The sequence below is a fragment of the Trematomus bernacchii genome, unplaced genomic scaffold (genome assembly GCF_902827165.1).
Source record: "Trematomus bernacchii unplaced genomic scaffold, fTreBer1.1, whole genome shotgun sequence".
Taxonomy (NCBI): Eukaryota; Metazoa; Chordata; class Actinopteri; order Perciformes; family Nototheniidae; genus Trematomus; species Trematomus bernacchii.
The window spans coordinates 7,249,874-7,274,926 of record NW_022987727.1 but is presented as its reverse complement, the minus strand read 5'-3'; the positions used below and the strand labels follow the sequence as shown (position 1 = coordinate 7,274,926).

At 42.1% G+C, this 25,053-nt stretch overlaps 2 protein-coding genes across 3 annotated transcripts; one reads left to right on the top strand and one right to left on the bottom strand.

Annotated features, from left to right (window-relative positions):
* Nucleotides 1-314: 314 nt before the first annotated feature.
* Nucleotides 315-14,619, top strand: LOC117494358 (transketolase-like). The gene is made up of 14 exons (XM_034145225.1): nucleotides 315-538; nucleotides 2,341-2,458; nucleotides 3,037-3,150; nucleotides 4,193-4,290; nucleotides 7,344-7,535; nucleotides 8,062-8,180; nucleotides 9,329-9,525; nucleotides 9,627-9,791; nucleotides 10,027-10,183; nucleotides 11,549-11,679; nucleotides 11,896-11,979; nucleotides 12,105-12,198; nucleotides 12,296-12,418; nucleotides 13,975-14,619. Exons 1-14 carry the CDS (start codon nucleotides 432-434, stop codon nucleotides 14,160-14,162), a joined length of 1,887 nt encoding a protein of 628 aa, XP_034001116.1. The 5' UTR covers nucleotides 315-431; the 3' UTR covers nucleotides 14,163-14,619.
* Nucleotides 14,620-17,548: 2,929 nt separating this feature from the next.
* On the bottom strand, nucleotides 17,549-24,968 carry LOC117493971 (uncharacterized oxidoreductase YccK-like). 2 transcript variants are annotated; one of them, XM_034144566.1, is made up of 8 exons: nucleotides 24,855-24,968; nucleotides 24,555-24,759; nucleotides 24,247-24,347; nucleotides 21,162-21,242; nucleotides 20,354-20,501; nucleotides 19,294-19,373; nucleotides 19,111-19,204; nucleotides 17,549-18,541 (listed from the first exon to the last, which is right to left on the bottom strand). In XM_034144566.1, the coding sequence occupies exons 2-8, from the start codon at nucleotides 24,664-24,666 to the stop codon at nucleotides 18,144-18,146; spliced, it is 1,014 nt and encodes a 337-aa protein (XP_034000457.1). In that variant the 5' UTR covers nucleotides 24,667-24,759; nucleotides 24,855-24,968; the 3' UTR covers nucleotides 17,549-18,143. The 2 variants fall into 2 exon arrangements, with proteins under 2 accessions (XP_034000457.1, XP_034000456.1); XM_034144565.1 differs by having other exon boundaries at nucleotides 24,555-24,704; nucleotides 24,855-24,967.
* Nucleotides 24,969-25,053: the final 85 nt, after the last annotated feature.

Genomic DNA, 25,053 nt, shown 5'->3' with positions numbered 1-25,053 from the left:
TTTTCCGTTTATTTTCACTCTTCTGCCTATGTCTTCACTGTGTCATCATCAGATATGGAGCTGTAGATGTTGAACCTGAGCGTCCCTGACTGTGTGAGCGTGCGCCTGCTCGTGAGAGTGTGCGTGTGGCCTTGGTCTCACCCATAGGGTCTCAGCCCAAAGCCCTCCCACTGTTCAATGTGCTCATGCGTGCCAGTTTGAGTAACCGTGTGCTGCTTTTAGCCCCAGATTAGCCATATTCATAGGCTTTGCTTGCGGCACGCCCCCTCCTGCTCCCTGTCTGTCAGGTTCAACACCACTGCCTCTTTTTAACCCCTGCCACTGTCCGCTGCACACCCATCGCCTCTGTTCTCGTGACAACAGACCGGGGACTTTTAACTCTTTAACTTAATTTGTGTGTACGTGTGTGCTTTCTACGTTGCATCGGCCAGATGGAGGACTACCATAAACCAGACCAGCAGACGGTGCAGGCGCTCCGGAACATCGCGATCCGGCTCCGGATCAACTCCATCAAAGCGACAACTGCAGCTGGCAGCGGGTAAGAGGGGGAATACGGAGGAATTAAATACAACTGAAAATATATGGTATTGCAAAACAAAACAAAACAAGGTTATTGCCCCGGGACAGTTAATATATGATTAATGCACTTGAATTATTATAAACGCAGGCTCGAATGTACTCAACAAAGCCAGTTTTCGTTTTGTCCTGATGGACCGACTCACTGTCCCCATCAGACTGCGTGCAGGGGGATCAGCAGAATAAAGCTGTGCGTGAGAATATTTGCGTTCAGTGTGACGTAGAAAAATGGACTAAATGTTCTAATGTTATTGTAAGTAAAACAGTTGTGTGCCAAAATGCATTGTGCGTAATTTACGCACTTGTCAAGAAAGTAGGCTTGCAAGGTGTTAAGGATCAGAGTTAATCTAATTTGCACCATTTACGATCGTGTTACATTTCTGAGGGATACTCATGAAATTAAAATTAAACTGACTTTTTTATTTTTGTATAAATACCTTCAATACCGTGCAATATTTAAAACATAGGGTCGGATTTGGAGGTTCGGCATATGCAGGTGCACAGTGTTCCGCTCACTCTTAACCCTTTGCGTACGCTGGTCGTTTAGAGGAGGGGCAGGGGCTCGAGCGGTACATGCTCTCGTGCAGGCAGCGGAATGGGTCCGGGGAGCGCGCGCTGCTGCCTCCCCGCGCCGATGCGGGTCGTCCCACCAACGTCAATTAGCTATATTTGCATAGGTCCGATGAGACATTTCAAAATAAAATTGCAAGTGAAAGAAAATAACAGATTAAAGAATAAAATGTAAGACAGTGGAAATGTTCCTGTGTGTGCTTTTTATTTTTATTCCAATGCTGAATATCCCACGTGTCGAATGCTACACGGTATAAATATGGTGTATGTATTAGTTGCATTGGAGATGTTTGACCTGCAGTAACTGTGTTTATTGCCCTCGTTTTGCTTCTCTTATTCGTGTTTTCTATAGTTATTGATGATTTTTGACTAAGCACTACTTTTCTTTAAATCAATTCAGAGACTCTCAATGATGATTGACTCTCAAAGTCAATCATAAGATGTTCAATAATGCAATTCCAGTTTGATCACTGAAACATGCTTATGTAGCTTACATTTTTGGCTTACATTCATGTTTCATTTATTCCATTCTTTTATCACAGCCACGTTGCATCGCTCACCTCATATCCTGTCATCAAACATGAAATCTATTTATCATGTCCTTTAGGATTTTTGCTTTTATTCATTTTTTTTATTATTTGTTCACCTTTTCCCTTTTCAGCAAAGTAAGGAAAATGGCCTTCATGGTAGAGGCCTGAGTGAGGTATTAAAGGCATGTGGTTTGAAAATAAACAGAATAACAACATTTGACAAATAATCACATGTTAAAAGGTCTTGGCATTACTGTGTGGTAGGCTACAGTTTGAATTATGTCTGTATATGTATGTATGCATGTATAAGAGAGGGGGGCTTCCTCCAAATGTATGTACACTTCTTGTGTGTTAGACAGCGAGAACACTGTATATTTACATACTGCCTGTCTGACCCTGATAAAGTCAGTCTCACTAGCATACTGTCTGTCTTACATAACTCTGACTAAAGTGGGACTGGCATGAATTAACCCTCTAGATCCACGTTGACAAAGTGTCCAGCTTGACTTCTAGTTTTAATCCCTTTTTCTGCATATGTGTGTGCAAAGTTTTCCCTCAAAATGCTTTTGGATTACAACAGTGGAAGCAGGGGGCACATCAAGTTTTTCATTTGATTTGCAGTGTATCTAATTCCTTTCTTGCCATATTCCTTTTTTTGTTGCAGTCATCCCACATCATGTTGCAGCGTATCAGAGATCATGTCTGTGCTGTTCTTTCATACCATGAAATACCGACCTGAAGACCCCCGAAACCCCAACAGCGACCGCTTCATCCTCTCCAAGGTACACACACACACGCACACGCACACGCACACGCACACGCACACACACAGACGCACAGCAAGTGTTCCTCCTATGAATGCCCAGCGACACCATGACCTACTTATAATTTAATGCACATCTTGTGAAAATGCGCATGTGTTGTGCAAGTCCTCATGCATTTTTTAATAGTGTTTGATATTTATAAGGTGCCAGTGCTTTAAAAAACATACTTATAATGCATTACATTTGCAAATAATTTATCATCATTGTTATAATAAGCTATCATTAATATTAACAATGCTTTATAACATAACACATTTTTTAAATCATTATATCATTATAATAAATGTTTTAATGCATTATACCTCAGTAATTATATAACTTTACTTAAAGCACTCAATGCAGAGAAACTTATTATCACAATATTATGCATAATAACCTGTTTTCAGGCATGCAGAAAATGTACATGAGGAGAGAAAATGACATAAAAACTGCATCTTATATTGTTGAGCGATTTATAAAGCTCCAGCACCCAGAAACAAGTTTCCAGTGTGTGATGTTATCTCTCTAACTATGACCTTTGACCTCTGCCTCCTCAGGGTCATGCAGCCCCCGTGCTGTACGCCGTGTGGGCGGAGACGGGCTACCTGAAGGAGAACGAGCTCCTCAACCTCCGCAAGGTGGACTCCATCCTGGAGGGACACCCAGTGCCGGTGAGGCCTGCAGGAAACATTGAGAAAACATAAAAACCCAGACCCCTGCCATATGCAGTATTTAACTGGTCTTTGGAAAGTCATTAGATGTCCATGTGGAAACTAATTTAAAACAGGGCTATACCAGTAAATGAACATTAAGGCTTCATTCACAGCTCACTCTTCAACCATTATCACATTTGAATCTTTCTGACTTCAAAACAGTTCCCTTATCGGTTTCTTGATATCTTTTACAAACTCAAAGATCATATTGCAAACGTTTTTGTTTGACTTTGCTCCCAGCCTGGCGAGCATGAAGCCGTCTGTCAAACTCGAGCTTTGGGCAAACCCTTTGACCGCATGTAAGAATCTTAAAATATGTATATGACATTACCAAGGAAATGTGTGTCACTGGTGGTAGCCATACTGAGTTGTTCAAATATGCAGCATTTCAAAATCTTCCTTTCAGCAACTTAGGATAGTGTAATTTTCCTGCTAGAAATGGTTTGAATATTTCCGTGACATACAGAGGAAATGAGCTTTCACACTGTGGTTCAGAACAGGGTGCAAGATAAATAGGACAGGCAATAAGAATAAAACATATATTTTTCTGCCATCCATAAATGAGGTTTCATGCACATTCTGTTCATACAGAGACATGAACACACTCACACAGATAACAGACAAAGATGATGTCGTGTGACAGAGACGGCCCGTCCTCTGCTCCTTTCTCCTCCTCTGCAGACATTAATAAGACACTGTGTTCACATCAACCCAGATACTGACACACTGCAGACTGTCGCACCACATTCTTTCTTCTTCTTGCACGTTAAGAATTCTCAGATAAACATCCACTGTACTTCATGGTTTCTGTGTATGCAGTCTTGTTCTCTGCTGATGCGTGTGTGTGTGTGTGTGTGTGTGTGTGTGTGTGTGTGTGTGTGTGTGTGTGTGTGTGTGTGTGTGTGTGTGTGTGTGTGTGTGTGTGTGTGTGTGTGTGTGTGTGTGTGTGTGTGTGTGTGTGTGTGTGTGTGTGTGTGTGTGTGTGTGTGTGTGTTAACAGAAGCAGCAGTTTGTGGATGTGGCCACTGGATCTCTGGGTCATGGGCTGGGAGCCGCCTGTGGGATGGCCTACACCGGAAAATACTTTGACAAGGCCAGGTAACGTTCACAAAACACACGCACACAAATTGTAACACAGAGGCCGTTTCTCAATGTCGAGTATACCTGCTGCAGAGCCACTATTTCAAGTATACTACGTCATCGAGTGGCGTAGTATACTTGATATAGTGGCTCTGCAGCAGCTCTACTCGACATTGAGAAACGGCCAGAGACTCCCTGTCATGCAGAAAAAAGACATTGAGCAAAGCAGCAGGCCAGCTTGCTTCTGCACACATTAAGGTAGACGGTATGAAATTATGCATGACATAACGCACGCTGCACTGAACCGTGCTGACATGTGACATTTCAGCATTTTTTTTGGATCAAAGCTTACCTGACAGGTCTGGTCATTTAGGCCAGCGCTCAGAGAGCCAGGGGATCTGACCTCTGATCAGTTCTACAATCATATCAGTCCAGTTAGATCAGGAACCACTCCAGAAAGAGGTAAAGTGAGGGGAAAAAATTGATGATGGGGATTCCTTTGTTTGATTAAAATATTAAGATTTTTTATTTGATGAACAATATCCATCTGTTTCTTTTGTTGTATGTCTTTATAAAACGTCTTTACATCCCAATGGATCACAATTCCAGGGGTTATCTCCGGCTCAGCTGAATGTTAGCCGTGTGGCCGGTCAGTCCCTGTGTCTCCTTTGTTCTAGCGGGACCTAGAAAGTGCCACATGGTTTCCACTCCAACAAAAGCAAGGGCAAGAGAGGTCCGCATGCCATTCACATTTCATAGAAAATGCATATGATGCAAAAGCGCAGATTTTCAGGAACATAGGTTTACACATTTCATTGTGAACCAAACAGAGAGAGACGGACTCAAAGGCAATTTTTTTTTTTTACACACACCAGACGCAGTGAAAAAGCCGTTTGGGGAACGTCGCACTTGCAGTCAGAGTTGGCTGCCCTTGATATCTCTCACTCTGCATTCTGTGTGCACTCGATTGTTTCTGCTCTAATAATCACACATGCGAGAGTACGGCTCCTCCCTCAACTCCCTGCCTCGCCCTTTATCCTCATCCTCTCGCAATAAAAACGCAAACATCCCACGCAGTTCTTTTATATTTTATACACCGTGCATGTCGCTGTGTACGGTTGTGCGTGCGAGGGCGTACGTATTTCCCCTGAGATGCTGGGAAAAGACTGTCAAGCTAATTCACTGCAACACAGCCGCTCAGAAGTCACTTCAAGAGGCTGCATCAATGCTTTCATGACATAATGTGTGGCAAAAACTGCAGAATGGCAACCATATCAACTCCTATTTCAGGCAGAAACACACAACCTATAGTGCAGCTGCAGGAATGTTTAGCATTGTATGTTATTTCTGGCCAAACTGGCAGGATAAAATTAATTAACAGCCACACATCTTTTCTGAGGGTGCAGTTTATTAAAATACGATACATGAATGAACCCGTCAAATTCACTTATCGAAGAGGCGGAATAACTGACACTGTTGGTTGCTTCATGCTCATGTGACTCCGGTTCAATACAATGTAAACGTGTAAATCTGAGATTACTGGATTAAACTCACACAGGGTTCCTCCTCGTGCTCGTTCATGCCTGCACCAAACCGAGGAGGTAATCTAACTCACCTGTTGGCTGGAAGTTTCTTCTTCATTGGTTTTGTGTTGGCAGGGTGTAACGGTGTATGTGACACTGAATGTGAGGTGTGTGTGTGTGTGTGTGTGTGTGTGTGTGTGTGTGTGTGTGTGTGTGTGTGTGTGTGTGTGTGTGTGTGTGTGTGTGTGTGTGTGTGTGTGTGTGTGTGTGTGTGTGTGTGTGTGTGTGTGTGTGTGTGTGTGTGTGTGTGTGTGTGTGTGTGTGCCAGTTGGACGGGCTTGGTCTGTTTTCAGGAAGAGGTATCTTGATCTGTTATTCTCACCTTGCAAACACAGGATGAAAGACACACACACGCACGCACACACACACAGAGACACACACTCCTCACACCTCCTGAGGGATTACTTTACTCCTGCAGCTGAAGCCTCTACCCGCTGTAGTTGTGCTGGATGCCCTTCACACCATGTGCTTAGTGTTGTACTCTATTATAGTGGGATCACCTTTGGGATCACATGTGTTGTATTCCTGCTAACCCCTCACAATTGAATAAGAAAAAGGACTAAGAAGATTTCAAAGTTTACTATAAACACAAATGAAAGGGTACCCTTACACTGTGGTTACTTCAGGGAGGGACTGCGGATGGAAACTAGCTCAAAGCTAAATCTGGCACTGTTACGCTTGACACATTTTAATGTTTTAAGTGTTCATTACTGTGCATTGTCCCTACCAAATAAACGATTAAATTGTTGTAAATAAATAAATAATATTCCTGTTCAGTTAAAAATAAAAATAAAAACTTAAATGTGACTTGATTACAATTTTAGTTTCACTTTATAGCTTACTAACCTGCTGTTAAAATAAATTATAGTTTCAAACTTGGATGCTGAAATGATCAGGCACAACAACTAATCAACTCTCTTTATTTGAATGTTTATGTACTTGTTATTATATTTAGAGACACTGAACACAAGTTGACATTTTTTTCAGAATTGGGTCTTTTGGAACGTTTCAGCAGACACATTTAATAACCTTAACTAGATATCTGTCTAAGTGGTTATTAATGCTTTTCCCTCCAGTCTTAAATATGATCTCTTTTCTCATCCTCTCTATCTCTCTCCATCTCCACCTCTGTGAAATTCCTCTCCTTTCTCTCTCTGCCGTGTGTTTTCTCGGGTTCGGAATGCGTGGTGTAATGTGGCGTGTCTCGGCCTATCTTCCAGCTTTAATGAGGATGTGTCTATTTGACTGGAAAGCTGTCAGCAGTCGTTACGCCGCGGGAGCAACTAGTGAGGGTGATCAGAGCGCAGTGGAGCAGAGTGTGTGTTTGTGTGTGTTTAGGTGTGAGGGGTGCTGTCACATTGAGCCCTATAGGAGGAATCAGGAGATGATGAGCGATATTGGAGCTGATACAGAAAATCACCCCTCCATAGAATTTAACCTCTCTTCCTGTCTGCTCAACATTAACTGAAATCTCTCTTCTGTTTGTAGCTATCAGGTGTTCTGCCTGCTGGGAGATGGTGAGATGTCCGAGGGCTCGGTGTGGGAGGCCATGGCCTTCGCCTCGTACTACCAGCTAGACAACCTGGTGGCCATTTTGGACATCAACCGCCTGGGACAAAGCGACCCGGCTCCACTGCAGCACCACGTGGAGAAGTACCAGCGACGCTGCGAGGCCTTTGGGTGAGCAGGGGGGAGTCAGAGGGTGAGGGTGTGCACGGGAGGGCGGGTGTTTGTAAAAATATCTAAATGTGAGGCGATTGAGTGTCATGTACTTGAGTAAACAACCCAGATGAAATTGAATTCACAGCTTTCCATAATTGATGAATAAATCATCATGTATTCAGTAATGATGGCAACTATTCCTAAATTGTGAGCATTTTTTTATTAGATACAATGTTACTTTGTAAACCAGAATCTGATTTCAGCAAACATTTTTTGTAACATTTACAAAGATGTGTTATGTTGTGAACTGCTCTGTGCTAGTTTGGGTTGTGTCAAATCTTCTGTCTAAATCCAAGACTTAGACTTAGAGCACAGATATGAGCTAAAACGCTAACATCCTGCTACGATATAAAGTAGGAGGAAGGTAGGGAAGATTTCCCTTAGGCATGTTTTATTTTTAAGAAAAGAAACCTAGTGTTTTATTAATTAATAGAAACTGATCTGGTCGAGTGCATTTATAGTTTCTTCTCCTCTGATTTCCCAGCTGGCAAGCCATCATTGTGGACGGCCACAGTGTGGAGGAGCTGTGCAAAGTGCTGAGTCAGCCCCGCCATCAGCCACTCGCCATCATTGCCAAGACTATCAAGGGCAAGGGCATCCCAGGTACAATGAACAGGCACAGGCAGTAATCAACCCTATGTAAACACCAACATCAGTGTGGTTTTATCCTGTAATGTGAAGAGTTCCAACATGTTTTATTTTTTATTTAAAATAATTAGACACAAATTCCTAAAAAATGTATGGATGTATCTTTCAAAAGTCAAACTAAATGAAGAAACATATTTCAAGCAAAACCATTAAGAGTATCATACATTCTAAACCATGACATTTATCGCTCACCTGCTTCAAAAGCCTGTTTCTTAATTGATAACTCAGTGAAACGGTTGCAACCCACGGGTAATAATATTTCTGTCAGAAGTATTTTGACCGCCCCAGGGACCTGCAGCCAGCGCAGAGGGGCCCTGACTCGCTGTAATCCAGGCAGCGCTTTAATGTTTTAGCTGCATCAGCTCGCATAAGCGTTTGATATTTGAAGTCTGTGGGGACTCACTGAAGTGGACAATTGTTATGAGAGTGACAGGTGGCCTTAGTTTATTTTATGCACATGCATGTGGAGGATATTTAAGTTAGAAGGACATCTGGAGGAATTTAGTTTCCAGAGTATATGCATTTTTCAGGTGCGTCAACATTGATATCTAAACGTTCTTAATAAATAAGTCAGCGTGGAAGATGTACTGCGATTTTTTAACAAACATTTTAAAATACATCAGAACAACTACAAGTCATGCATGCCAAATCTAACTTAAGTTCAAAGTACATTTAAAGTGCTCAAGTGGGTCGGAAGCTCATCTCAACAATTTAGCTATACTTTTTGTACATATTTCCCTTCAAAATGAAGTGCACAATGTAGCACAAAATGGAAATATTAAAGTAAGGTAACAGTACCATGACCTAAATGTCCTTTAGGTAAAGTTCTTGACAAATGTAGTTAGTTACTTTCCACCACTGGCAAAAACAATGAACAATTCTACACATACCATTTCAACCCAATATATGCTCTTTGAACATGTATGTTTTTGGCAGCATATTTACAGAATCATTGACCAAACAATCAGACAGGTTTCCGGTTTGTCTGGTTAAAAAAGTTTAGTTTTTATTACCTCAACTCTCTCATTAGTTTTCATTGTCATATAATATACTGCAAACAGTTATCGTTTGCTCTAGTCCTCAGTTTTCTTTGTGTCTTTCAGCGGCTGAGGATAAGATGGGTTGGCACGGTAAGCCCCTGCCCAAAGACATGGCCGACAGCGTGATCAAAGAGATGCAGAGCCGTATTGTCAGCTGCAACAAGCGCCTGTATCCTTCTCCGCCCGTCGAGGATGCATCGCCTGTCAGCCTGCGCAACATCCGCATGCCCAGTGCACCCAGCTACAAGACTGGAGAGAAGGTAAGACCAGCTCAGATGTCTTGACTTGATTGTGTTTGATAACATTTCACATTTTTGCACGACAAAGCTTTGATTTATTTGGTTTGTCCCTGTTTCACTAGATTGCTACAAGGAAGGCGTACGGCATGGCTCTGGCCAAGCTGGGCCGCTACAACGACCACGTAGTGGCTCTGGATGCAGACACCAAGAACTCCACCTTTGCCGAGCTTTTCAAGAATGAACACCCAAACCGCTTCGTGGAGTGCTACATCGCAGAGCAGAACATGGTGAGAAACAGACAAGTTAGAATAAGAGAATACGTTTATACTGCAGTTTTCATCTGTATAGACTTTTTTACTTTGCTGTGAACATTGTGCGTAGGTAAAGCTGAGACATTTCAAAGCCAGGGAACCACCAAAGGCAGCAGGATTTATCCTTGGGGGACCGTGATTGTCTGTAGAAAATGTTGCCATATTTCACTAATGTTGTACCACCTCCTAATTGTCCTCCTCTCTCCTGCAGGTGAGCGTGGCGATAGGCTGTGCCGTGCGGGACCGTAACGTGGTGTTTGCTAGCACCTTCGCCACCTTCTTCAGTCGGGCCTACGACCAGATCCGCATGGCCGCCATCTCCGAGAGCAACATCAACCTCTGCGGCTCCCACTGTGGCGTCTCTATTGGTCAGTTCATGCCTCTCGTTTCACCACCAATCATGAGACTGTTAAACAGTGCATCATTGCTAACAGTTGGGGTTATTTTGTAGGATATAATGATGTTTTACTGGCATTCAGATAAGAAAATAAGACAACACCGAAGGGGAGCAAACATTTTGTTAGCGTAAAGTCACTTTAACCCACATTATGTCTTTGTGAATTTCACTGTGACCCTTTTTTATTTTTCACTTCTCCTTTTTAAAATCCAGTTGGCACAATTGTTTTTTTTTTAGCTTTTTAGCCCACTGAAATATATGAAAACAAGCAAAAACAGGCGAAACAAATCTAGATGCCTCAAATTTGAACAACTACAGACCAGTATCTAACTTGCCATTTTTAAGTCAAATTATAGAAAACAATGTTTTTAATCACTTGAATGATTTTATTGATTCTCATAATCTTTTTGAAGTGTACCAGTCTGGTTTTCGTGTTGATAATAGCAAGCAAACAGCTTAAGTAAATTAAGTAAATTACCTCCGATGCAATGCAGACAAGGGCAAGCTCTCGGTTTTAGTAGTTTAGTACTTGACTTAAGCGCTGTTTTTGAAACTGTAGATCATACAATTATTTTAGGTTGACTGAACAATCTTGTTGGCATTTCTGGTACGGTTATTAATTGGCTTACATCTTACCTAACAGTTTTCATACACATGGAAGAAGAGTCATCTAAAGACTATCAATTGAATTGTGGTGTTCCCCAAGGCTCAATTGTAGGTCCCCTTTATGTCTTCAGGAAACACGGCATAAGTTTCCGTGGTTATGCTGATGATATAAAGCTCTATATTGCTAACGATTTATTTGATTTTGATTTACATTTGATAATATTTTTCTAATTATTAAACTAGATCCAAAATATACACAATGCATGTCAAGTGAAAATCAACCTAAGCAGAAGATATACAATTCTTTAATGTTTTATCAGATTAGATTCAACTTGACTGCAGTGGGTTGAACCGGTCCTTTGTATTTCTCAGTTTTACATTTTCCTGATCCAAAACCTTTTTCACTCCAACTTCTTACCTTCTCTGTTATTCTGTTTTACATCTTCCTCTCCTGGTATCAGCCCTCTTCCTCCTCCTCCTCCTCCTCCTCCTCCTCCTCCTCCTCCCCCCCACTGTCTCTGTTTCATGGACGTGACGACAGAGCTGCCTGATTTTCTTTCTCTTCCTCCTCCTCCCCTGTCTCCTTCTCCTCCACTTCTCCAGGTACATTGCATGTGCACCTTTCCTGACCGAATGCATGCCAGTCTACCAGAATGTGTTTTCCCATGAACAATAAACATGTTATCGTGACTCTTCCTGACTTTTGGTGCTGATATGTGTGTGTGTTCAGGTGAGGACGGGCCCTCTCAGATGGGTCTGGAGGATTTGGCCTTGTTTAGGGCCATTCCCACGGCAACCATCTTCTACCCTAGCGATGGTGTCTCCACTGAGAAGGCTGTAGAGCTCGCCGCCAACACAAAGGTACCAATAGTCACCTGTAAAAAGGAAATAAGGGGGAAAAAATGTGTAGAGTAAGAAAAAAACCATTATATTTAGATTGAGATAAAGTTAGTTAAACAAGTACACATGTAAATTAGTCCTGATGTAAGTACTCATGTAAATTAGTCCTGATGTAAGTACTCATGTAAATTTGTCCTGATGTAAGTACTCATGTCAATTATTTCTGGTTGGTTTCAGGGTTTGTGTTTCATCCGAACAAGCCGCCCAGAGAACAACATCATCTACAGCTGCAACGAGGACTTCCATGTTGGTCAGGCTAAGGTTTGTAGCTGCGTTTAAAAAAATCTTAACTCTTTCATGCTCTTTGAACTTTTTTCTGTTTTTAATCCCTAATTATCACTAACACCACATTTATCCATATAAATATCTCTTCCCCTTCCACTCAGGTTGTGTATAAGACCAATGACGACCAGGTGACTGTTATCGGAGCCGGAGTGACCCTCCACGAGGCTCTGGCCGCTGCTGAACAGCTGAAGAAAGGTATAAAGAAAGCAAACCCATGTCACTGTGAATGTGTACAGTCTTTATATCAACCAGCAGTTTGACTGATCCTCTCCTTTCCTCTCTCTTCCTTCAGAGAGAATTAACATCCGTGTGATCGACCCGTTCACCATCAAACCTCTGGACTCCAAGACCATCATCGACAACGCCAGGGCCACCAGAGGACGCATCATCACAGTGGAGGACCACTACCACGAAGGTGAGGAGTAACACATCACCCACAAATATGTTAGCCTACAACATCTAAGATCCAACTTTCACATATCTGTTTCCACTCAAAACTTCAATATATGTAATGGAAAACAAAAAAAATTCAACTTTACAGCGAGGCCATAAAGTTAAGAATTGCATTTGGTCCTTGAAGTCATGATTTATCATTGACTTATGTTTATAATAATAATAATAATACATTTTATTTTTATAGCGCTTTTCTAGAACCCAAAGACGCTTAATAAATATACCATAATCATAAAACGCCAGAAATGCTCTCCAGGTATTCTCAATTCCCCAAATACTTCGATTTCCGGACACACTGACGTTCTTTAATTAAACATCATACTTTTTGACAGACGCAAATAATGTAGAGCAATGTAGTCCCACACTACTGCGTAATCTATGTCCAATTAAAATCTGTACAGTTGCATCCGTGTGGAGTTCATGACAATAACCCGCAGCTCTAACTAGCAGGCTTAACGGTTGTTGTGCTTTCGCTTGTGTGTTTGTTTCTGCCTGGGGCAGACAAAGGACAAAGGTCTGTCTGCAGACGGAGAAGCTGTGAGGAAGCGGGAATCTGCGCATGGGGGGGTGGGGGGTGTAGGGATGCTGTACAGCACAGTAGAGATTGGGGGTGAAAGATACAGAGAAGGTGAAATGGATGAAAACAATACATGAGGGGGTGGGGGAGCTGGGAGAGCCTGTCAGGGTTTCTTAATTTCAGCTCCAGCCTTTGGGCTCTCGCTGACCTACATTCAGTACCAGCATGGCAAATGTATAGAATTAGCTTTTCTTTGTCTCTCCTCCACACACACAAACACCAATATTCGGATTAATCTGACCGTTTGATTTTGATTTATATGTGTGTGTTGGCACTTAGCAGAGGGTGGACGATGGTGCAGGGAAGAGGGCCCAGTATCACTCTCTATCCCGTTTCCTCCAAACCAATTTTAATTGTATTTTGGAGATGAGGTTAAATGAAGGAAGTAGAAGTTGAGTCCTTTTGTGAACTGTTTCCTCTTTCCCTGGTAATTTAATGTAGAGGATTTTTTGTATTGGTATAGTAAAAAGTCTGATCCATAATGTTTATTTTCTGTAGTACAGTGGGTACCTAAATGATACAGTGCATGTCTTTCTCTGTCTCTCTTTTGCACACACTAGTTCCCAGCTAGTATATCAATCAAGGGTTGGGGAGAATGTAGTGAATCAGTCTCAGCTTTCATGTTCACTCAATCAGAAATGTTTGAATGACAGTTTTGAGAAAAAAGAGGGGAGGATTGAGGGAGGTAAGAGACTGGGGGTGGAGGTGGAGGAGTGAGAAAGTGGAGGGAGGGCGTAGTCCGTCCTGTCAGTCCACATCACATCACTGCAGCTCAACCGTCCGTTAGGGTGCGAGAGATTTAAGATGACGGTGTGGAAAACAAAAGAAGAACAAAGACAGACATTGTAGAAAAAGCATTGGATAACAGATAACCCACAAGTAGCAATGCTTTTGTTCTGTACATTTGGTGAACTAACCCTTCTTATTTTCTGATTCCTTAGGTGGGATAGGTGAGGCGGTGTGTGCGGCTGTCGTGAACGAGACCGGCTTCACCGTGCAGCGCCTGGCCGTCTCCCAGGTGCCCCGCAGCGGGAAGCCCGCAGAGCTGCTCCGGATCTTCGGCATCGACCGTGACGGCATCACTCAGGCAGTCCGGAAGATGCTCAGCGGCGCCGCCAACGCCAAGTAAACACGTTGCAGCGGTGGCAGCAGCAGCTACAAACATGGCAAAGGACTCCGTGGTTACCCGGTGATCACCATGGAGACATCAAACAACACCGAGGGAGGGGACGCACTTCCGGCCCACTCACGCTCTCCTCCTCGTAAAACAACCTCTAGCATTGGTTTTTAAATAAAAAAAAAAAAGATGACCTGGTTTTCTCTTTAACTGTCATCAATGTGACCCCGATAGTTTGTGTAAACACACCCCTCCCCGTCACACACACATCCCCCCCTCCACCTCCACCTCCACCCCTTTCCTACCGCCCAGAGAAAGTCCTGGTACTGCTGTAGTGTTTCAGTAAAGCAGTGAATGTGATTTGGAGTAAAGTGAAGTCTTTTTTATATTTTCTTTGGAACCCCTGTCACTTTTTTGGTGCAGGCTCACAGGTCTGCACCCATACGACTCTGTAACACCCCCCCCCCCCCCCCCCACACTACATCCAGCAGGGTGTGGACGAACTCTGGTTTGGTCTGTTTGAGCACTGACTGTTTTTAATCTGTTCACCCTAACTTGGATGGGACTGCTTTACACCAATAAAGGGATGGTTTCTTCACAATATCTGTGTCTGATGTCTTTCTTTTCTCGGTCCATTTTCTAAACCCTGTCGTTGCCAGCATGGCTGTTTTCGTTTTCTGTACTTCCACCAGGTTTTATCTGGCGTCACCAACAGGTCAAAATAACTTCTACTAAAATGTTAAAATACCATTTAAATGAAAAAACATAGCATTGCACTAAATGTATATAGGCCAAAAGGTCAAGTGTTACTATGCAAACTGCATGATTGCTAGCACACTAGGGTTACTGCAGTATTTCCCAGTAACAAATGTTAGAGTTGGAGTTTTGCATTATAACATGCCAAATGTTATGATGTCATGTATTGTTTATTTTCCTTATTTTTCATCAATTGTAGATGCCTGCCAGTTTGGAGTGCACACACTTAAAGGTTCCCTGGGGACTTTTTTACCCCCTGTAGTGCAATGAGTGTTGTTGTTTTTATCCTCTATGGTTCACACAATTCTACCGATGTGAAAAAACATTGATTTCACTGAGTATAGGGTCTGTTTCTTGGTTAAGTGCCCTTGTGACTAGTGGATGTCCATAGGATCAAGCCTGCACCCACCATGTGCAATTCATATTTAATGTGCGTTAATAATTGAATAGCAAGCCTATTGAAAGATTCACGCAGACTGCAGTGTGTGTGCGTGTGTGTCAGTAAAATGTGTGGCATTTAGCAAATAAACCATGTTTTATGCAAATTATGGGTTGGATTTATTCTCCTATTTATTCTGGTTTGCCTATAGGTGCTGTGGCTTTAATCCTCGCCATTCAAATGAAATGTACACTTATTTCTATACTCACAATAGGATCTGGGGTGATAAAACAAAAATAAAATCTGAGTGTTACAAGAACAAAGAACAACATGCTTTGAATGCTGTCGTAAAACTGCAGTTTAAAAGGAACTTGTAATAATTTAATTTAGAAAATGAAACCAAGAATAAATAGGTAGGAATCTTGTTTTTTGTGGATTTAAAAAATCTGGGTGAAACGAAATAACATGCTTCAGTCAAAGATAAGTAGTTTTCTGACTGTGTTACTAAATGCATGTACATTTAAGGCAAAGCAGCCACACCCAGAATTACAGTAAGATTAAGTTTTTCCATAAAACTAACAATGTTTTCTGCACGGTTCTTTGTTCACGGTAATGACTGAACTCCAGCCGGTCAGAAAGAGCACAAAGGATTGGATGTGATATTTGGGACAACCTTTGGCCCCCCTCCTATAGCGCAGCAGGAGCTTGTCTGACAGCTGTGAGTGTGTGTGATGGAGAAAAGTAAAATGGGCTGACAGATTGTGGATGTGCAGTATGTGTGTATTTGTGTGTGTTCACACAGTTCGCACACAGATCCTGGGAATGGAGACAGGCTGGGCGTTTCTGTCCTGACGGCCATCTGAGCATCTGTCTGTATATCTGTCAATCTGTTGTATGGATCCTTCTCTACTAATGCTTACTAACCCCCACACGCACATTGTAGTGTATATGAAGACATGTGGTGTCGCTCACACACCTCCTGTCAAACTGAATTGTTGCTACTTCAGCACCTTTCAAATGTATATAGTGTACACGCTAACAAAGGATACATTAAATCATTCTTCCAGTACATATTTTTACAATATGACTTAACATAATATACTATTCAAATACTTTTTAATTACATTAATTTTTATGAAAAATAATGACATGAAACTGAAAGACAGTCCAATTACTTTTTTACAACTTTTATGACATACTTTACTTTTCAAAATACTATACTATGACTTTTATTAATGACATACCATACTATGTCGTTTCCTCTGAAACTTTGATACTGACTTCTTTTATGACATACTGTTAAAGATCGTGTTCTTTTCGTCGTACTATACTATGTTGTTTTATCTGACGTTTTTTTTAATACCGTACTATGACTTTTTTCTAATATATTTTTATTAAAATATAATAAAAATGTTTTACTATACTATGCTTACATTTCCGACATAGTATACCATGTTTTTAATTATATTTTCGACATACTATACTAACTTGTTTTTTTCATATATTTTCTTGACATACAACACTATTTTGTTAATACCAGAAAAAAAACACATAGTATAGTAAAAAAATGTATTTGTCACAAAAAAATATATAGTACATAACATAAGTTGAAAAACATAAGAAAAATGAACTATTCTAGCATGTCCAAAATATCCAACATATGAAAATGACATATGTGATATGTGTGTGTATATATATATCCCATACATACACTCATACACTCACTATACTATAATAGTTAATACACGCACACTCAAAACGCAGGCCATACAGTGCTTCAGGGTAAACCAAATCCTTCGTCTACTGAGACCCCCCCCTCCCCCTCCTCCCTGAACACATACACAAACCGTCGACCTCAGACACAAAGGAATTACAATGTACAGAAGTCTGTCTCACTAAGCCATTTAAAGGTCAGTACATATATTTAGAAAAAAGTTATTGAATTGAATTCTTTAAAAAATAAGACACCTCGAAATGTGCCCATTGGTCATGATAATCCTAAATCCAAGATAACAGTTGTCTTTCTCTCTTTCTTTTACATTACATTACATGTCACTTGTTAGACGCTTTTATCCAAAGCGACTTACATACTCAATACTGTGGACAATCCCAACAGGAGCAATTTGGGGTGAAGTGTCTTGCCCAGGGACACAACGACATGCTGACTGCAGTGGGGTTTCTTGCTAGATAACACAGGAGCTAAGCCACAAAAAGGTTTTTGAGATTTAGGCAAATGTAAATAAAAAGCTAAGAAAACTGCAAACATGATGGAAAACATTTTATTAAACCCAAAGCACTTATTCAAGCTGATTTGCATTTTGACAACATTACATTCAACTCAAAAGCTCAGAATTTCATAAATGAAATATCTCATTATGTATAAACCATATATATTTAAAATCACAGCATCAAAGCTTAAAATAATAGTTTAGGCACTGAACATTTTCTTAAATTCTAGAGCTAAAATACTTACTAGACACTTTCATGTGATTACTTATCACTGAGTGTTTGTGCGTCTCATTGTAACTCAATTAAAGCCTGAAAAATATCTTCTCTCCCACATTAAGAAAGCAGTGTAAGCACATGCTGAGGGAGAAAAGTGTTTAATCTGGTTATCAGCATCCAATATTCATTAGAACAAATGTTAATACATAATCTTCAGAAGTTATATAAAAGAAAACGGAAGTCCCTGTTTAGTGAAAATACTTTGGTTATGTATAATGGAGATGCATTTAGTCCTTTCTACTATGGGTAGATATGTGAGATGTTTCTCCTATCCCTTACTTTACTCCTCCTCCTCACCCCATCTGTCACTCCCAGTTAGTCACTCCCCCCTTCCCCCCCTTTAGCTCCTGTACTCATCCCCGCAGTCCCCGAGGAGTGCCATGAGGTCCCTGGAGCGTCGTGTCACTGTCTCGATGGCGGCGAGATCTCCCTCCGTCAGCGTCAGGGCGGGGCTGCAGCTCCGCAGAGTGTCGCTGAGGTGCTGCCCTGCCCCAGAGATGCCCAGCCGGCAGCCCACGATGACCCCGCCCACCGCAGGGCGGTCCAGCACGTAACGCGTTGCTACACTGGCCACCGAGCAGTCGTGTGTCCTGGCAACGGTCTCCAAGGCAACGAGGAGGTCCTGGAAAAGGCTCCAGCCCCCCCCAAGAGTCGATCATCTTCTTGTACTTAGAGAGGGAGGCGGTGTAGAGCTCCGCCTTGGAGTTGGGCTCCGTCTTCCCCAGATAACGCTCTGAGAGTAAACCGCCAGCTACAAGAGGACAGAGATGAAGGAGAGAGGGATGAAGGAGAGAGGGATGGAGGAGAGAGGGATGGAGGAGAGAGGGATGGAGGAGAGAAGGAGGGAGGAGAGAGGGATGGAGGAAAGAGGGATGGAAGAGAGAGGGATGGAGGAGAGAAGGAGGGAGGAGAGAGGGATGGAGGAAAGAGGGATGGAAGAGAGAGGGATGGAAGAGAGAAGAAGGGGTTACAAGGAGTCAGGAATGAGGAATAGGATGGAGTGAAAATGGAAGGAAACAGCAGGAATAGAGAAATGGAGGAGGAGAATATATGAGATGGAGAAGGGAGAAGTGGGTGAAACAAGAGATGTTGGATAGAAAAAAAGAAGAAATGCAGGAGACCAGTGAGGTCAGGAGGAGGAAAAGAGGGGGAAGGAAGTGGAGAGAGGATGTGTCGTCATATCGACCATTTTAGAAACCTACCATTTTACAGCTTTACACCATGATGCAAAATGTTACTTTCATATATCCGAGTACATTCAAATAATAAAAACATTAATATGTAAGGAGTGTATTTAAAATGTAATGTGTCGTATCTCACCCAGTGTGCCATAAGTGAGGAGCTGAATGTTGTTTGCCACACAGAACTGCTCCATCCTGGCTGCAGGGCGCTGGTCTATCAAAGAGTACTGAACCTGCAGGGCGGACACATTAAACACACGGTTTATAACTGAGGAAGAGAGACTGATGGAGAAGCGTGCCAGCATGCAGCTGGAAGTGTCACCTGGTTGCTTGAGATGCGGATGCCTCTGCTGGTGATCTCCTCCAGCCTCTGTGTGTCAAAGTTAGTGAGGCTAAGCTCTCCTGAGGAAAAAGGAACAAACCGGTTGAGAGTACAACAAGTCTGAGAATAAATATAAAGATGACACACATAGGGTGTTTCTCAATCGCGAGTATGCTTGCTTGGTAGCACATGTCTGCCGAGCATCTTGCTTCAGAAGCGAGGCAAGAATACTTCCTGGCATTCGGAAAACAAAGAGTGGAACAGGCTAGCAAGTGTGCAGGTGTGCGTCATATGAGAGGCCCCGCCTTACATCTTCCGCCACAGATTTGGGGAAATTGGTCCGTGCGCAAAGCATTGTGGGGATTTTAAGACCGCGGAGTCTACACATGTGCAGCCTCGACATTTCTCCCAACGAAGTACGCCGGGCTCGGTAGATTTCCAAGTATGCTGGACATTGGAACAGTACTTTGGCGGCACTCGATGACGTAGTATGCTTGAAATAGTGGCTCTGAAGCAGCTTTACTCGCGATTGAGAAACACCCAGAATGTACTACCAGATCTTCTCATTATCAGTATGCTGCTCATTTTGTTATCCATATGTTAAAATGATCCAATAACGATATATGCATCATCATTCGTTTCAAAAATAATCAAAGAAACTTTTTGTTGCTGTAACATTAACAACAACATATTACTTTTATTATTTTCTTAGCAGTAAATCTAAATAGAAAAAAAAGGCAGACAATTATTTTTGAGCTTGTAACACATGGTCCACTGAGTTATCATCTCTGAAACCTTTAACCACACCTCTGCTGCAGTTGAAAAACTGTGGTTGAAAACTAAGAAGGTTTGTAAATGGACCCTAAGTTAAGCTTATTTATTTTCAAACTGCCTTTTCCAGGTCAAGTATGAACTCTTCCTCCAAAAATATTCTGATATCTGATCTAGGAAATCAGTCTGCTAATACATTGGTCTGCAAGTTTAGCATTTGTGTAATTAGATTTTTTCCATTTATCTGTACAATGCCTACAATAGGTTTTGTGTAACTCAGTGAACGTACGTATAAGTCCCTCCTGCTGCAGGTCGGACAGGTGTCCCAGTGCGTCCAGGTATCTTTTGTCTCTATAGTCCCACCAGTGGAACTGAACACAATCCAGATTGTCCACGTGCATACGGGCCATGGAGCGCTGCAGCGCCTTCAGCACCACCTGCATACACAGAGTAACACACCTCAGATCCTGTTACACTGTCAACAGTAATTTGATAGTAAGTTGAATTCATCCTAAAACATTTAAAATCTGTCTGTATACATCAACAAAAACATATGATCCCAGACAATGCCATGTATGCTTGGTATTTCTGTACTGAAATGTGCTGTTTCCTATTGGCCAACATATACAATGATATCAATATACCTGCACTATTTCAATGTTGGCGACTACATCAGTATAGCTCTAATACCATGTGCATAGCTCTGAATCTGACAACCTAAATCGCTGTAATTACAAAAACATGATTTTGGATTGCTTATATTTGTTAACTGATGATTTAGGAGCATCCTATTGGTATAAATAGCAATAAACCACAGGGTTAACCTGGATAACTTGTGATCATGTTAGTTGTTTCCATAGTAAGGCCTCCTCAAACAAAGGATATAGGGTTAATTATTTAAGGCCGACTGAACACCAACACATTTACTGAGAATTTTCCGTGCAGCTTTACATTTGTTAAGTGGGCCGGCAGAGGTGATGTCCTAGTTCTTTTAAAAAGACACACACTGCTCTCTAGTGGATAAAAGTATTCTCACTGTAAAACAGGCAGACTGAGTGGGGGTGTCCCTCTCGCCCACACATTTTTCAGCCACTCACCTTGCGGTCCATTGGTCCCGGTCGAGGCACGTATTTGGTCAGACTCTGCAGACCTGGGGTGCTGTTTCCAGATTTGCACCTCTATAGATCAGAAAGGAAGTCATACAAATATAACTAGCTTGAATTTATTAAAATCGAGAATTGCCCTTTTAAATATTTTACAAATTAGCATTTTTTTTCCTCCTGTTTCATGCTGCCAACACATTTTAAAGGATTCAGTATGCAAGACATTTTCCTTGATGAGTTCATTTTAAAAGGTTAAAAGGTACAAGGAGCCTGGAAAGCTTGTGTGTAATGAGGTTAAATGTGAGAAGAAGAGAAAAGCTTGTTGTAGGAGAGAAGAGTTCTCCATCTCTCTGCACATTATTCCAGGTGAATGGCTGAGACCATGGTCGATACCATTAGACTGTCACAGCACATCAGGCGCGAAAAACTGATCGGAGCCACACTGGGACCGTGTGGGGGTGGGTGTGTGTGTGTGTGTGTGTGTGTGTGTGTGTGTGTGTGTGTGTGTCTATCCACTTCTACCTTGTATGTGTGTGTTTAGTTAGTTTAGTTAGTTCATAGCTCACTGCACTCTGTTTTCTTTAGCCTCTCTTGTTATGTCTCCTCTGCGCTTTTGCATGTATTTTGTGTGCGTGTTTTTGAAGTTGTGTATACATTTTCACAGTGTAGTGTGGAAATAAAAAAACAAACAAAGACAATAGTTCCACAAGAAAAGAGTTCCAAAACCAAGGGTTACGGAACAGAATTTCCAAGACAAGGAGTCGGAATCCTCCTTCCTTCCAGCCACATTCAGCCACCTGAACACACACTGTTCACTTCTTTCTGTGCGATCAACTGATCAACTGTGCTTGACTACTCTCTAGTCTATCGTTGGAAAATTGTAAGTGTTTTTAAGTCTGTTCTGTACTCTGATATACAGCAACAGCATATCAATGGAGACCATTGAAGAAAGCAGAGGCAACTCTCCTATAGCTTCAGCAACTCCACGCTCTGTTACCCCTGCTTCTACCCAGGATGGTTCAACAGTCAGCGAGAGTTTTCTGATGTCCAGAAACACAATATCAATGGAGTCCATTGAAGAAAGCAGAGGCAACTCTCCTATGGCTCTAACGACTCCACGCTCTGTTACCCCTGCTTCCATTCAGGATGGTTCAACAGTCAGCGAGAGTATTCAGAAATCCAGCGACAACATGTCCATGGATTTCCTTGAAGGAAGCAAAGGCATCTACAGACCCATCAGGGTGTTGTTCGACACCCCCATATATGAGCGGGCTCTGCAGATCTGCTGGCATATCAGCTCTTACAAGACCAAGATCGCACTGGTGATTGAACTTTTGCGGCTTCAGCAGAAAGACATAATCCCATCTGAGGTGACTGTCGATGACATGACAGACCTGCTGCGAGAAGAAAGCAAAAGTTCACTGAGAGTGCAGCTCTGGGACTTTGAACTAGAGGACCGTGATGAAGATGTTGCAAAGCCTCTTCTCAATCTGTTGTGGGAGGTGATCAACAGCATGAAAATGCGAGACATCGTGTTTGAAGCCAGAAGGCTGCTCATGTCCCCAGGTGACATCCCTGCTGGTTTTCGTCACCCAAAGCTGATGAACTTGGCTCAGGAGTACGGCAGGAGACTGACAGAGCGACTGCAGTCTGCCCCCAGCTCCAAACTGCTCGGCCCACGAGATGTGGTGTTGCAGGTGGTACCAAAAGTCCTACAAGGCTTCTGGTCACCTCCTCGAAGCACCTTTCTCAACATGCCCTCACAGAAGCTCAATCAAATGGCTGTTGGGGTTACTAAGTGTGTTTTGGACAAACTCTCCACTGCTTTGTCCAATGTGCACCATCAGGTCACCTTCTCTTGCTCCATCAGAGATGCCATGGTCCTGTCTATCCAGGAAAAGGTTAGACAGATGTACCCGGCTCAAGACATCCGGAGGAGGGAGCTTAACTCATTTGCAGCACAAATACTGAACACCATTGCAGATGCTGCAGTGAGTGAGATGTGTGCGCTGTTTGAGCCTCAGAGCAACACACATGTGGTTGAAAATTCAAGCAACAAAACCAACTGCACCCATCTAGCAGATGTAGTGGATGGTGCACAGACCATTCACACCCTGGCTGAAGATGTGAATGAGGAGCTTGGTCTGGAGGAAGACAGAGAACAAGGCCCTGCTGTGACTCTGGCTCTTCCAACCCCCCATGATGGACCTGTTGTCATAAGTGCAGCGCAGGATGAACGGACAATCAGGAAGCGTGAGGTCAAAAGGAAGAGACGAGTCCAGCCCTTCTTGGTTCAGAAACAGTCTGATGCTGCTGCCTGCCTGAAGACGCAGACTGAGAATGTTCCTCAGTTTTCCATTTAATTTCTATTACTGTTGAACAATTAAATTAATTGTTGCATTTGAGTCATTCTGCATCACTGTTTCATTTTTAATGATTTTGAATTCATGACCTAACAGTTACTGAACGTTTTTAAGGTACATTTCCAATAGGACCACTGGTGTAATTGAATGGGTACGTTGACCATAGCTGTTAACCATACCTGGGTTTCAAGGTGATGGGTAAAAAGATAAATTACTTTGTAAAAGTGTCTCTTGTTTTGCTGTTTGAAATCATTCTCTAAAATCAAAGCCAAAATGTATTGTTAAAAATGTAAACCAGCAAGGTTTCCCCTAATTATATTAGGTAGTATATTAGTTAGTCATATTGAATTTAAACAGAAGCTTGAAGGTCATTAAACACTTTGATTAAAATAATAATAAATTGGAAAACATTTTGAGGTTAAAAAAAAAAATCAACCATGGTCAAGACTTAAATGGGAAGTGTGTATCTTACTTGGTTAAATTAAGAGTAGCAATATACCATCAAATATGTCGGACAAAAAAAACAAACGTAATCCATAAACTGAGATCTATTTATTATGGCAAGAGACTATTAAAGGATGAAAAGGAAATAGGGAGAATCAGTCCTGCTGAATCCATCCCTAATTCAGCCCAATGTGTGTAATATACTGTATGCAGTTCATGTATACACTATCTGGAACTCTGTGTGTGGTGGTGTGGTGTGTGTGTGTTTGTACCTGGTTGTTAAACTGTCCAAATATATCCTCTGCAGGCCCATAAATGTCTGCCATGTCAAATGTGGTCAGACCAGCATCTACGTAGGCCTGCATGGCCTCCACTGGAGAGACAAGAGAGAACATAAGATACAATATTAGTCAATTAAAATCTCCACGACTGATGTTAACGTAGGCTACATCTACACAAATGTATAAGGTGGGTTTTTTTTCAATTCCAACCCAGTGACCCTTTCCACAAGAATTCCACAAAACACGTAGGCCTATAGCTTTTATTTTTTCTGCAATATTTCCACCATATTAGTGTTTACCTGCTTTGGGATTATTCACGGCTCCGTGAGCCCCGGACACCTGCCACATCCCGTTCAGCACCCGGCAGATCTCCAGACCCCCGGACAGTCTCACTTTGGGCACCGGGGACATCCTGCGGTTTGTGCCGGGGAAGAGCTACTAGGGGCGGCCTGCAGTATGAACACAAATCAGCTGTCTTCCACGGTGCAAGGCATCACGTTTTTCCTTCATGAGAGTTGTCAGTCAACTTAACGCATTAAGCCGTTTAATACTACAGGATGGAAACATTTAAATTAGCTACATTCATACAAATTACTTACTTTAGGTTTCCTACAAGACGTATCCGAAACAGCTCTTCAGTTCTCAACAACACGCGAAACAGTTACAAAACATTTTTGCGTAAGTGTTATAAAAAGCCTCGAGTGATTCAACCAATAGGTGACTCTGTTTAGACGGATATTGAACTTCTTCAGCTAATAGGCTGTTGGCTTACTGCCCCCTACTGGATAGAAACGTACA